The sequence below is a fragment of the Zingiber officinale genome, chromosome 1A (genome assembly GCF_018446385.1).
Source record: "Zingiber officinale cultivar Zhangliang chromosome 1A, Zo_v1.1, whole genome shotgun sequence".
NCBI lineage: Eukaryota > Viridiplantae > Streptophyta > Magnoliopsida > Zingiberales > Zingiberaceae > Zingiber > Zingiber officinale.
Window position 1 is genome coordinate 23,624,548 of NC_055987.1, and position 11,813 is coordinate 23,636,360.

Sequence of the window (11,813 nt, forward strand, 5' to 3'; positions counted from 1 at the left end):
TATACTCTGGAAACGAAAGTGAATATAGTACCTTCCAAAGACAGAACTCTCTACTCATATAGAATTGCTAAATAGGCGTAAGCCTATTTCGAAGCATATTCGGATTCGGGTAGTCCAGCACATATGCAGAAGAGAGACAATGATAAGTTGGACAGGAATTCACTTGTTTGTGGGTTATCCTAGAGAAATGAAAGTAGGTTTATAGTCTTAAAAATCAGAAGGTCATTGTTAGCATCAATAACCGATTTTTAGAAAAGGACTATGTAATAAACCATGTGCCCATAAGAAAATTTGTTCTTAAGGAAATAATAAAAGACATGTCTAATCTAGTACCAACTGTACAAGATGAGATACCACAAGGAAACTGCAACACGTATCACAAATGATACACAATTGCAGAAAGTGCCTTGTCGTAGTGGGAGGGTTGTTAGGCAACCTAAAAGGATTCATGTTTTGGGAGAGTTTTTTGGACTCGATCCCTGGAGGACATGAACCTGATCTCCAGACATATGACGAAGCACTCCAAGATAAAGATGTAACATCTTGGCAAAGAGTAATGAATAATAGAATTAGAATATATGTATTCTAATAAAATCTGGAAGCTTGTAGAAACACCAAATGGTGTAAAAGCTTTTGGGTGTAAAAAGGTCAATAATAGGAAAAGAGGGATAGACAGGAAGGTAGAAACTTTCAAAAGCAAGGCTAGATGAAAAAGGAAACTTTTTCACTGGTAGTCATGCTTAAGTCTATCCGGATTCTTTTATCTATTTGGCAAGTGGATGTCAAGACAGCATTCCTTAATGGAAGTCTTGAAGAAAGCATCCATATAAAGCAACCAGAAGGGTTCATTGTAAAGGGCTAAGGCATCTTTGCAAGCTCAATCAGTCTATGGACTGAGGCAAAGCTTCAAGGTCTTGGAACATCCAGTTTATCAAAGTAATCCAGACCTATGGATTTATTGAGTAAACGGATAAGTCTTGTGTATACAAAAGGTGTGATGGAAACGTGGTGGTGTTTCTTGTACTATACGTAGATAACATTTTTGGTAGTTAGAAACAATATCAAAATGTTGTCAGAAGTAAGGGTATGGTTGTCCAAATAATTCGATATAAAGGACTTGGGAGAATGTATATATTTTTGAGATCAAAGTAATAAGTGATCGCAAGAAAATATATATATATATTACTTATCCCAAGCTTAATACATCGAAAAAATCCTTGCTCATTTTTAGCATGCAAAACTCCTAGAAAGGTTTCTTACCTTTTAAGCATGGAGTGTCTTTATCTAAAGAGATGTCTCCGATGACATCAAAGGAGATTGAGGACATGTAGGCAGTTCTTTATGCTTCGGCAGCTAGACAACCTAATGTATGCTATGCACGAGATCAGAAATCTATTTTGCCAAGGGCATAGTTAGCAGATATCAAAGTAACCCTAGACAAGGACATTGGACTGCAGTAAAGCATATATTAAAAGTACCTTAGAGGCACTAGAGATTATATGCTAGCTTACAAGGCAGTTAATTTGGTTCCTGTAGGTTGCACGGATTTTGACTTCCAATCGGATAGGTACAATAATAAGTCGACCTCGGGGTTTTGAGTTTACTTTAGGAGGAAAAGTCATAACTATGGAAGAGTGATAAGCATAGGTGTTTTTCTGGACTCCACCATAGAAGCTGAGTATATGGCAAGCCTCTGAGGTAGCCATAAAAGTTGAATGACTTAAATAACCTCAAGATAGACTTAGATATGATTTCTAGTTTGTCCAAAGATTATTACAATTTATTGTAATAATAATGGTGCAGTAGCAAACTCGAAGAAACCATGAGTCTATAAGGCAAGTAAACACAATAGAGCGCAAGTACTACCCAATACGAGAAATTGTATAACGAGGAGAAGTTGTTGCCGCCTAGATTGCATCAGATGATAACCTAAGGTCCTTAAGGCAAGAGCTTTTTGAAAGGCATGGGAATAAGATGTATGGCAGCAGATATGGCAGCTTAGTCTTTTAGTATAAGTGGGAGATTGTTAGAATGTATACTAAAAGCCTAGCTTTTGGTATAAAATATTTATCTAGAAATAAGAATCACATTGGTCAAATGTCTACATTTGTGATAAATGTAGTTGTTCAATTAATTTATATTATAGATAACATGGTGTGTGGTGTCACACACAGAAGATCATGTTATCAGTACCTTATAAATTATAAACAGTAGCTCACGACCATGATGGAAAGGAACAAACCATTGAAAGGTCGTAGTGTAATTAGGTGTTAGTTTATCTTAACTATATAATTACACTAGTACACTAAGAGTGTATTGAGTAGGACCATTAGAGGTCGTTTCTTTTATACTGACTTTATAAAGGAACAAAGACCTCAGTTATTATGGAAGTGTGTGCTCTTAATCCTAATATAATAACAAGCACATATATTTGATATTTATTTCTTTAATTTATCAATGGGTGAGATTTAGTTCGATGAATCAATAAGCCCGATAAGTTGGGAAATGATATCACTTATAGTGTGTGTTGTTGATTATAGAAGGAAACTGTGTCCTAGTAATCTAGGTTGAGAATGTCCCCAAGAGGAGCTCATAAGGATTGTCATGTTAAACCCTACAGGTGGACTTAGTCCAACATGACGATGAAGTTGAGTGGTACTACTCTTGGAGCTAGATATTAATTAAGTGAGTTGTCAGTAACTTACTTAATTAGTGGACATTTGTTATCTTAAACACAGGGAGACTAACACACTCATGATAAGAAGGAGCCCAAAATGTAATTTGGGATTGGTGCGGTAGTTCAATAATAGTTCTCTAGTGGAATGAATTATTATTGATAAAATTAAGTTGTGTGTTCGGGGCGAGCACGGGATGCTTAATTTTATCGGGAGACCAAAACCAATTCCTCCTCTCGATCCCTATCGTAGCCTCTAGTATATAGAGATTTATACCCACCGCATACCCACCTTCTTACCCATCCAATGGGGCCGGCCAAGCTAGCTTGGAACCCAAGCTAGGGCCGGCCAAGACCAAGTGGATGAGCCATGTAGGTGGTTGGCCAAAGCTTGGGTCCCAAGCTTAGGTGGTCGGCCACTAGAATATTAAAAAGGATTTTTATTAAAATTATTTATTATGTGGATATCATGATTTTAAAAGAGAGTTTAAAAATTAAAAATTTCCTTTTATACCTTTCTACAAAAGATTAAGAGAAGAGATTAATCTCTTTCCTTATTTGTAGTTTAAAAGGATGGTTTTAATTTTTGGTAAAAGCTTTCCTAATTTGTAAATCATCTACATATTTAAAAGAGAGTTTAAAATTTGAAATCTTTCCTTATTTGTTGATTAAAGGAGGATTTTAAATTTTAAGAAAACTTTCCTTTTTAACCATGTTCATGATTTAAAAGAGAGTTTAAAATTAAATATTCTCTTTTATAAGTTTCTATAAAGATTAAGAAAAGATTTGATATCTTTCCTTATTTGTAGATTAAAAGAGATTTTAATTTATAGAGATAACTTTCTTTTTATCCACATGTTTAAAAGAAAGATTTTAATTTATTAAATTTCCTTTTTATAAACCAATCATGAAGGGATAAAATTATTGGAGAAATTTTTATAAATTTCCGGAAGCAAATAAGGAAGTTTTAATTGGTGTTTAAAATTTTATTTGCTTGGAGATTTTATTTGTTATGGCCGGCCATTGTAATTTGAAAAGAGAAAATTGTTTTAATTAAATAAATTTTCCTTTTCAATGGCAAAAGAATTAAGGAAGTTTTTATTAAATTTTCCTTATTTGCCAAGACCAAGGATTATAAAAGAGGGGTAGAGGAGGCTTCAAGGCTAAGGACTCTATTCTATTTTTCTCCCTCTTTTCCTTGGTGTGGTGGCCGGCCCTTCCCTTTCTCTTCTCTCCTCTTGTTGTGGCCGAAATCTATCATCTCTTGGAGCTTGGAGGATGTGGCCGGATCAAGGAAGGAGAAGAAGGAGAGAAAGCATGCATCCCTTGGAGCTTGGTTGGTGGAAAATTCTTCATCCTTTGGAAGTTCTTGTGCTTGGCCGAAACTTGAAGGAAGAAGAAAGAAGGTGCCTAGGTGGTTCTCATCTCGAAAGATCGTTGCACACACAACGTCCGAGGTTAGAAGAGGAATACGGTAGAAGATCAAGAGGTCTTTCTAAAAGGTATAACTAGCAATTTTTCTTTCCGCATCATACTAGTTATTTTTGGAAATAATACTAAATACAAGAGGCATACGATTCTAGTGTTTCAAATTTGTTTTCGATATAGTATTCTTTTTTTTTCTTTTCCTTGTGATTTGATTGTTCTTTTCGGTTGACCTAAAGTTATTTTGGGAAATTAAATATTAGCTTTCCTTAAAAGGTTTTGTCTAGTCGGTGGTGGTTGCTCCCATATCCAAGAAGGTCATGTGCCTCGCCACGTCAGTACTGGGAACCAATTTTGCAAATTAATATTTAATGGAATTAATAACTTAGGTGATTTGGATCAAACGTGTTAAGTTCCGCAGGAGATCCAAGTCAAAACCTAAAAGAACAAATAGATTAAGTTTTGGATCAAACGTGTTAAGTTCCGCAGGCGATCCAAAATTTAATTTAAAAGAACACATGGTAGCTAGGAAAAGGTTCAGACTTTTGTACAAAATTTTTGTACAGTGGAACCTCTAGGTTTTCCGAGTAGCAACCAACATATGTCACCAACCATGCCGTCTGTCGGTGACACGAGTTCCCACAAGGATATCAACTGATCCTCTTTTTGTCTGTTAGTGGGCCGAGCGGGCTGGTCGTTCAACCAGCCCTCAATCGTCCGGGCGGTCTGGCCTTTGGGTCGAGTGGAGTGGTCGCTCGGCCAACATTCCTCTGTCAGAGCTCCGTTGTTGTGTTGAGTTATATCCGAGTGACTACTTGGTTGGGCTCCCGTTTCGCCGGTTCTAAGGTTAGATGTAAGTCCAAGCGGGGCTGGCCGCTCGGCGTGTGCTTCTCCGACACTCCTCTGAGCGTCAGAAGCTCGGTATGTGGTCGAGCTGTGATGATGTTGGGTCGGACCTTCTCTATCCCGGTAGGGCAAGTGGGCCGCCCGACCGGTCGGTGATATCAGGGCGTTGACCGCCCTGGTTTTGACCTCTGACCTCCACCGTGGCAGTGATCCTCTGAGGGGTGGGCCCTTATCACTGGATCAATACTAAAGGTTTAATTCAACTTATAATTACAAAAAAGATATACATATAGGAGGAAGGTCAAGAGAAATAATTTAAAGATACTTGGAGTAGCTATTGTTACAAACTTTATAGAAACCTTCTTTATTATATATGAAAGAAGGGCACCAGATCGACGTATGTGCTAGCTAAGATATGGAGTGCATGGACGACCACCTGGACTCCAGAAAGGTATAAATTAAATGCTGAAAATGCTAGAGCAAATAGAAATATAGAACCAGGTGGTCCGAGAATCGAAACGGCTCGACATACGTCAGGTTCCATATCTATTCTTGAGCATGACATGGACCTGGTGAGTTTAATTTACCAAAATTTTGTATTTATTACCAAAATTAAATAATTTGTCCAAAATTTTTTTTGTATGCAGGGACGTGAACTAATCCTCTAACCTATTTGTATGGAGATTTTTTTAAGACCCACACGAAAAAGGATGACACATTTATCAATACTAGATCGAAGGTCATACCGTAAGATTATTTACTTTATTATATTTAATTATTTCTATCTTACTTAACTTTAGTAATTGTTATCAAATTGAATAATATTCATATTATATTTTTCCATATAGGATTAAATGACAAATAGAGTGATTCAAACATCTCAGGCACAAGCAGAGGGGGGAGTCACAATCTTTATCTACCAAGACATTTAATGAGTTTTATTATGATGTTGTCAGTGGATGGGCAAAAAACTCCAACTTCTATGGCCTTGGCTTCCAGGCCAAAGTCACATTTAATCTGAGGACTTCCCGGGATCGTGATGATTCCTCTTCCTTTTCTTCTTCTGAGGTGCAGTCTTTAAGATAGGAAAATAAAAAATTACGCACTCAAATTGCCTCAATGGATAAGAAGATGGAATAGTGGATGACTGCTAAGCTGCAGAAGAGAGCTGAGGAGGATCGGAGGCAAGCCGATGAGGAGCGGAAGCAACATGAGGAGCATGTTGCTCTCGTGGCTCAAATGTGATAATTCATAGTTAATTTGCCTCTGTCACTAGTTCCATTTCATTCTGATTCACAAGAGACTAAAGATCCATTAAATCATGATAATTAGCTTTTTTCTAAGATTTGTTCAATAAAACTCAAATTTTTTTATTATATATAAATCATACCAAATATATTTATTTTATTTTTATAATATGATATGCTAATTTCTAAATATTATATTACTATATGTTTCAGAAGTTCAAGTCTTTTGACATTGATGATTATCATTTGCTTATTTTTTTCCCGGTATTAAAATTTATTGCATGTATATGTAATATTTTTATTTATATATAAATATGATATAAATATATTGTATTTGACATTTTGCAAAACTTGTCTATTACTATTTTATATATGAATGTTCTATTTAGATTATGGATATGAAGGAATAGTGTAGTTTTTGTCTATTAGTTTGTTTGTATGGATATTTTATTACTAGTTGTATGAATTATGTTTAGTTTTTGTCTGAGATTTTATTTGTATGTTCTATTAAATGATTGTGATTGTTTCTATTATGGATTGTGAAATGTATTTGTATTGTGAATATGTGTTTGTATGTGTGGAGTGTGTTCGTATGGATGAATGTGAATTGTGATTGTGCGGATTGTGAATGCCATCATTTGTAATGGTTTATTTATCTATGAAAATGGTAAGTAGGATCTAGCGTAATTCAAACTACTGTTTGACAATTTTTTTTTTTTTGAAATTTCGACAGAATCGAAAGTCCATTAGTAAATATCGAAATGATACATCGACGGAATTGAAATTTTGTCAGTATATCTAGAATGATTTACGAACGGAAATAAGGATTCCGTCAATATTCTCTGACGGAATCAAGGGTTCCGTCGAAGTATACCAACGAACTCCTTGTTTCCGTCGGTAAAATTTTTAAGAGATATCAACAGAATTTTGATTCCGTCGGTGATATTTATCTCTAGAAATTATAATTCCATCGGTAAAATATTTTCAAAAAAATATTTTTTGATAGATTAAATTTCATCATAATTTTGTCACTGAATACCTAGGACGATGAAATATCGATAGAAATCTCTGAGTAAAATTGTTTTTTTTTCTAGTGAGTAAAAGTTTCTATTTGATGTTGTACTTAATATATTTATTCCTTCCGTCTTAAGGAAATGGTTTATAATAAAAAATCTAAAATTACAAATTCTTTTTTTAAAAAAAAATTACTGGGTTTGATGGAACTGGGTGTCAGATTTTCAAATGTAAGGGAGTAAATTCATCTTGGCCATAACGAAACCTTAAAGCACTTTCACTTATTTTAGGCTGGTGAGACTATGATTGAAAATCTATAAGCAACATCAAAAAATGTCGCTAAGAATATGAAAATCTAGAGCATTATCTACGGCCAAACTGAATTTAATGGGTTAAGTATCTAGTCATTTTTTACTTGATCAATCTAATAGTATCTGAAATCGCTAAGAATATATAGAGTTTGAATATATATTTATTTATTTTAAAGCTCTAATAGAGTTTATTAAATTTAAAATTACCTACTTGTTAAAGATGGAAATCTTTTTCAAAACCCAAAGAAGAAAAAGAAACATGGGCACTCAGTGAAAAGACAAAAAGGTTTGTTGGGCACCACATAATATGTTCAATTGGGGTTGATTCATGACACCCAAAAGACACTAAAAGGGAATGACCACCAAAAATCAAATAATCAAAAGCCAATACAAAGAATTCTATGACTGTGTTCTCTAATGTTCCAAGGAATAGAATGGTAGTTAAATAGAAATATAAAAATTAAATAACAAAGTTCTTTAAATTATAACAAAAAATCTAACATGATTTGTATGCTTTATATAAAAAGGTAATTTATCTGTCTTTCTCATATCATGGTGAGATATTCTTGCCATATCAAACTCGTTTTTTCTCATTGAGTTTGAAAATTTTATATAATAATCTAAAAGTAAAACACTATTCTTATTTTTTAAAATGACAATTGATTTTTTTTATCTTCAATAACTCAAAAAAGATTAGAAACGCTTGTATAAGAATCTATGAAATTAAAACTTGATTAATATGTTATTTCTAAACAATTTGGGCCATGTTATTTGGCTTAATAATAACTAAGTTACTTTAGAAGACTTCTCGCTAATGAATACATTATTTAAAAATATACAATACTGTATGAAATAATTTATGACTAATTTGTGATTAAGACCTAAAAAAATTATAATCTGACATTAATATAAAAAAATCCTAATATTCAAATTTAACTTTGGTTAAATCAAATTAAATTATAATATCATCCTAAAAAGAAAAACAAATAGACTTTGACTGGAAGTTGATCGTAAATTTCTCTCCGGATGCGTGCCAACTTTCAGTGATTTTGGAAATGGCGAACGCAATAAACACGCTTGGGCAATAAACAAGAATGAAGGGACAACTGGACTACCAGAAACGCTCCCCCCTTCCTGCCAAATTCGTGTTTTTTCAGGGTTTTGGCTGAGATCTATAGGATTCGACGGGCTGCCTGCGCAGTCTCTGCTACAGAAATTCTCGTTCATGCTCTCGTGGTGGAGCCGTGGAAGATCAGATTCTGTGAGTATAATTGTTTTCTTCTTCTCGATTTCGATTTTTTATTTTTTTTACTTTGCTTTTGGCTTAGATTTTTGATGTTTCGGCAGTATATTTATTTATAATATTGGTGTCTGTATTTGATGTGGATTGCTAGGACATTGAAACTGCACCGCGCTTCTCGATCTCGATTCTTGGCGATGGTTTGCACCGTTCGATATTGATTATTGAGCGTCCTCGCGCCGCCTGCGCTCAATCTACGGAATGGGGCGGCGGAATCCGATGAGAATCCTACTTCTGTGTCTTCTCCTCGCCGCTTTGGCGGCGGCCGCCCGCGGCACCACCGACCCGGGCGACTACGAGATACTCGACGAGTTCCGCAAGGGTTTAACCAACGCAGAGCTTCTCGGCTGGCCCGATGACAACCAGGATCCATGCGGCACCCAGCGGTGGCAATTTGTCTTCTGCTCCGGCTCCCGCGTCACGCAGATTCAATCCAAGAACCTCGGATTGAATGGATCTCTCCCCGCCGACTTCAACAAGCTCTCCATGCTCGAAAACATCGGCCTCCAGGGCAACCAACTGCAGGGGCCTCTTCCCACCTTCAAGGGGCTCTCCCGACTCCGATTTGCCTTCCTTGGATCCAACCAGTTCGACTCCATTCCGGCCGACTTCTTCGTCGGCCTCGATAGCTTGCAAGAGATCAGTTTGGACAATAACCCATTGAACAAGAAGAGCACAGGGTGGATTCTTCCGCCGGATCTGGCCAACTCGGCTATGCTCGTCAACTTGTCCTTGTCTCATTGCAATGTCATCGGCCCGCTGCCTGATTTCCTCGGCGACATGCACTCCTTGAGCCTCCTCAGGCTGTCGTCCAACAGCCTCACCGGAAAGATCCCGGCGAGCTTCTCGGACTTGCCGTTGCACACCTTGTGGCTCGACAACAACAAGCTGGTTGGAGAAGTTCCATTTGACTTGGCAAATTCGCCGAAGCTTCAATCGTTGCATTTGGGCAACAATGACTTCATGGGGCCGATTCCAAACGTGAGCTTCGTTGACTTCACATATTCCGGGAACTCATTTTGCCAATCCGTGCCTGGAGCTCCTTGCCCTCCGGAGGTTTCAGCACTCTTGGATTTCCTTGACGGTGTTGGGTACCCGCAGAATCTCCTGGTCTCTTGGTCTACGAACAATTCTTGTACTGCTTTGGGCATAACTTGTTCTGGCGGCAAAGTTTCTGTGATCAACTTGCCAAACTATCATTTGAATGGCACCATTAGCCCTTCACTTGGGAACTTGGATGCGCTTTCTCAGATATTTCTTCAAGGCAACAATCTCACTGGCACGATCCCTTCGAGCTTGACTAAGTTGAAATCGTTGAAATTGTTGAATCTTTCTTCGAACAGTATTTCACCTCCTTTTCCAGAGTTCTCCAGTGCAGTCACGGTTATTCTTGATGGCAATAAATCATCTGTTACACCAGGCTCTTCAGGTGGTTCATCTTCTTCCAGGTCAAAAACTTTGGTTATTGTTGTTCCCATTATAGCGGTCATCTTAGTTACTGTAATCGTTATTCTGTTTCTTTTTTACTCTAAGAAATGGAAAAAGTATAGCTCTCCACCATTCAGCCTGGTTCCTCATCCTAGAGATTCTCCTGATGCACATGGACTAATCAAAATTGCAACTGCAAATAATGCCGATAACAGAGCAGCTGATAGAGAGCTGTTTAGAATAAACAACAGTGACGACACAGATGCACATTTGATTGAAGCAGGGAACTTGGTGATATCGATCCAGGTTCTTCGTGCCGCTACCAGAAATTTTGCCCCAGAGAATGTGCTCGGCCGTGGAGGATTTGGAATTGTATACAAGGGAGAGTTACATGACGGAACGATGATTGCAGTGAAGCGAACAGAATCTTCAGTGCTGAGTAACAAAGCGTGGGACGAATTCAAAGCCGAAATTGCTGTTCTTTCAAGAGTCCGCCACCGTCATTTGGTATCAATATTGGGCTACTCCGCGGAAGAGAATGAAATGCTTCTTGTTTATGAGTATATGCCCCAAGGGGCTTTAAGCAAGCATCTTTTCCACTGGAAAAAGGAGAGGTTGGAGCCTTTGACGTGGAAGAAGAGGCTTAACATTGCACTGGATATCGCTAGGGGACTTGAGTATCTTCATAGATTTGCTAATCAATGCTTTATTCACAGGGATTTCAAGTCATCTAATATACTTCTCAGCGATGACTACAGGGCTAAAATTTCAGATTTCGGGCTAGCCAAACTTGCCCCTGATGAAAAACACTCTCTTGCTACTAAACTGGCCGGAACTTTTGGGTATTTAGCTCCAGAGTATGCAAGTATGCTATTTTGTTCAGTATTCCAGTTTACTTATTTATTTTACTACAACTTTGATTAATTTAAATCCTCTTGCCATGGCTGAACCAGCGACCGGCAAGGTTACAGTAAAGGTTGATGTGTTCAGCTTTGGAATAGTGCTGATGGAGCTCTTGACTGGTTTGATGGCTCTGGATGAGACTCGTTCTGAACCAACTCGATACTTATTGGCGTGGTTCCGTAGCAGGATGAGCATCAAGGAAAATCTGAAGGAAATAATCGACCCAGTAATTACAATTACAGATGATACCTTCAACAACATTTGTATCATTGCTGAACTAGCAGGTCAGTGCGCTGCAGAAGACCCCCGCCGGCGGCCGGACATGTGCCATGCAGTGGGTGTACTCGCACCGCTTGTTGAGAAATGGAAGCCTGAAGACGGCGACGAGGATGAGTTTTGGGGGATCGACATTGGCAAGCAGCTGATGGAGATTCCGGCGTAAGATCGACAATCAATATCAACACAGAGGGAAGCATCCCTAATGCGCCTGATGGATTGGAGGCATCTCTTGAAGGCGGCAGGTGAAAAAAACAGAGTACAATGCTCTGCTTTCTTTGGGTTAGTTCGAGTTTTCTTATAAATGATTCATTTATCATGTCTGATAGGAATTAGTTTCTAATTTTACTGCGTGAACATTTTGGGCTAGAGGCTTTCTTTAGTCTTGA

The 11,813-nt window shown here is 37.6% G+C and overlaps 1 protein-coding gene across 1 annotated transcript; it reads left to right on the plus strand.

The window, feature by feature from the left end:
- Nucleotides 1–8,652: 8,652 nt before the first annotated feature.
- LOC122001202 (receptor-like kinase TMK3) lies at nucleotides 8,653–11,749 on the plus strand. Its single transcript, XM_042555830.1, has 3 exons — nucleotides 8,653–8,778; nucleotides 8,912–11,110; nucleotides 11,199–11,749. The coding sequence occupies exons 2-3, from the start codon at nucleotides 9,019–9,021 to the stop codon at nucleotides 11,588–11,590; spliced, it is 2,484 nt and encodes an 827-aa protein (XP_042411764.1). The 5' UTR covers nucleotides 8,653–8,778; nucleotides 8,912–9,018; the 3' UTR covers nucleotides 11,591–11,749.
- Nucleotides 11,750–11,813: the final 64 nt, after the last annotated feature.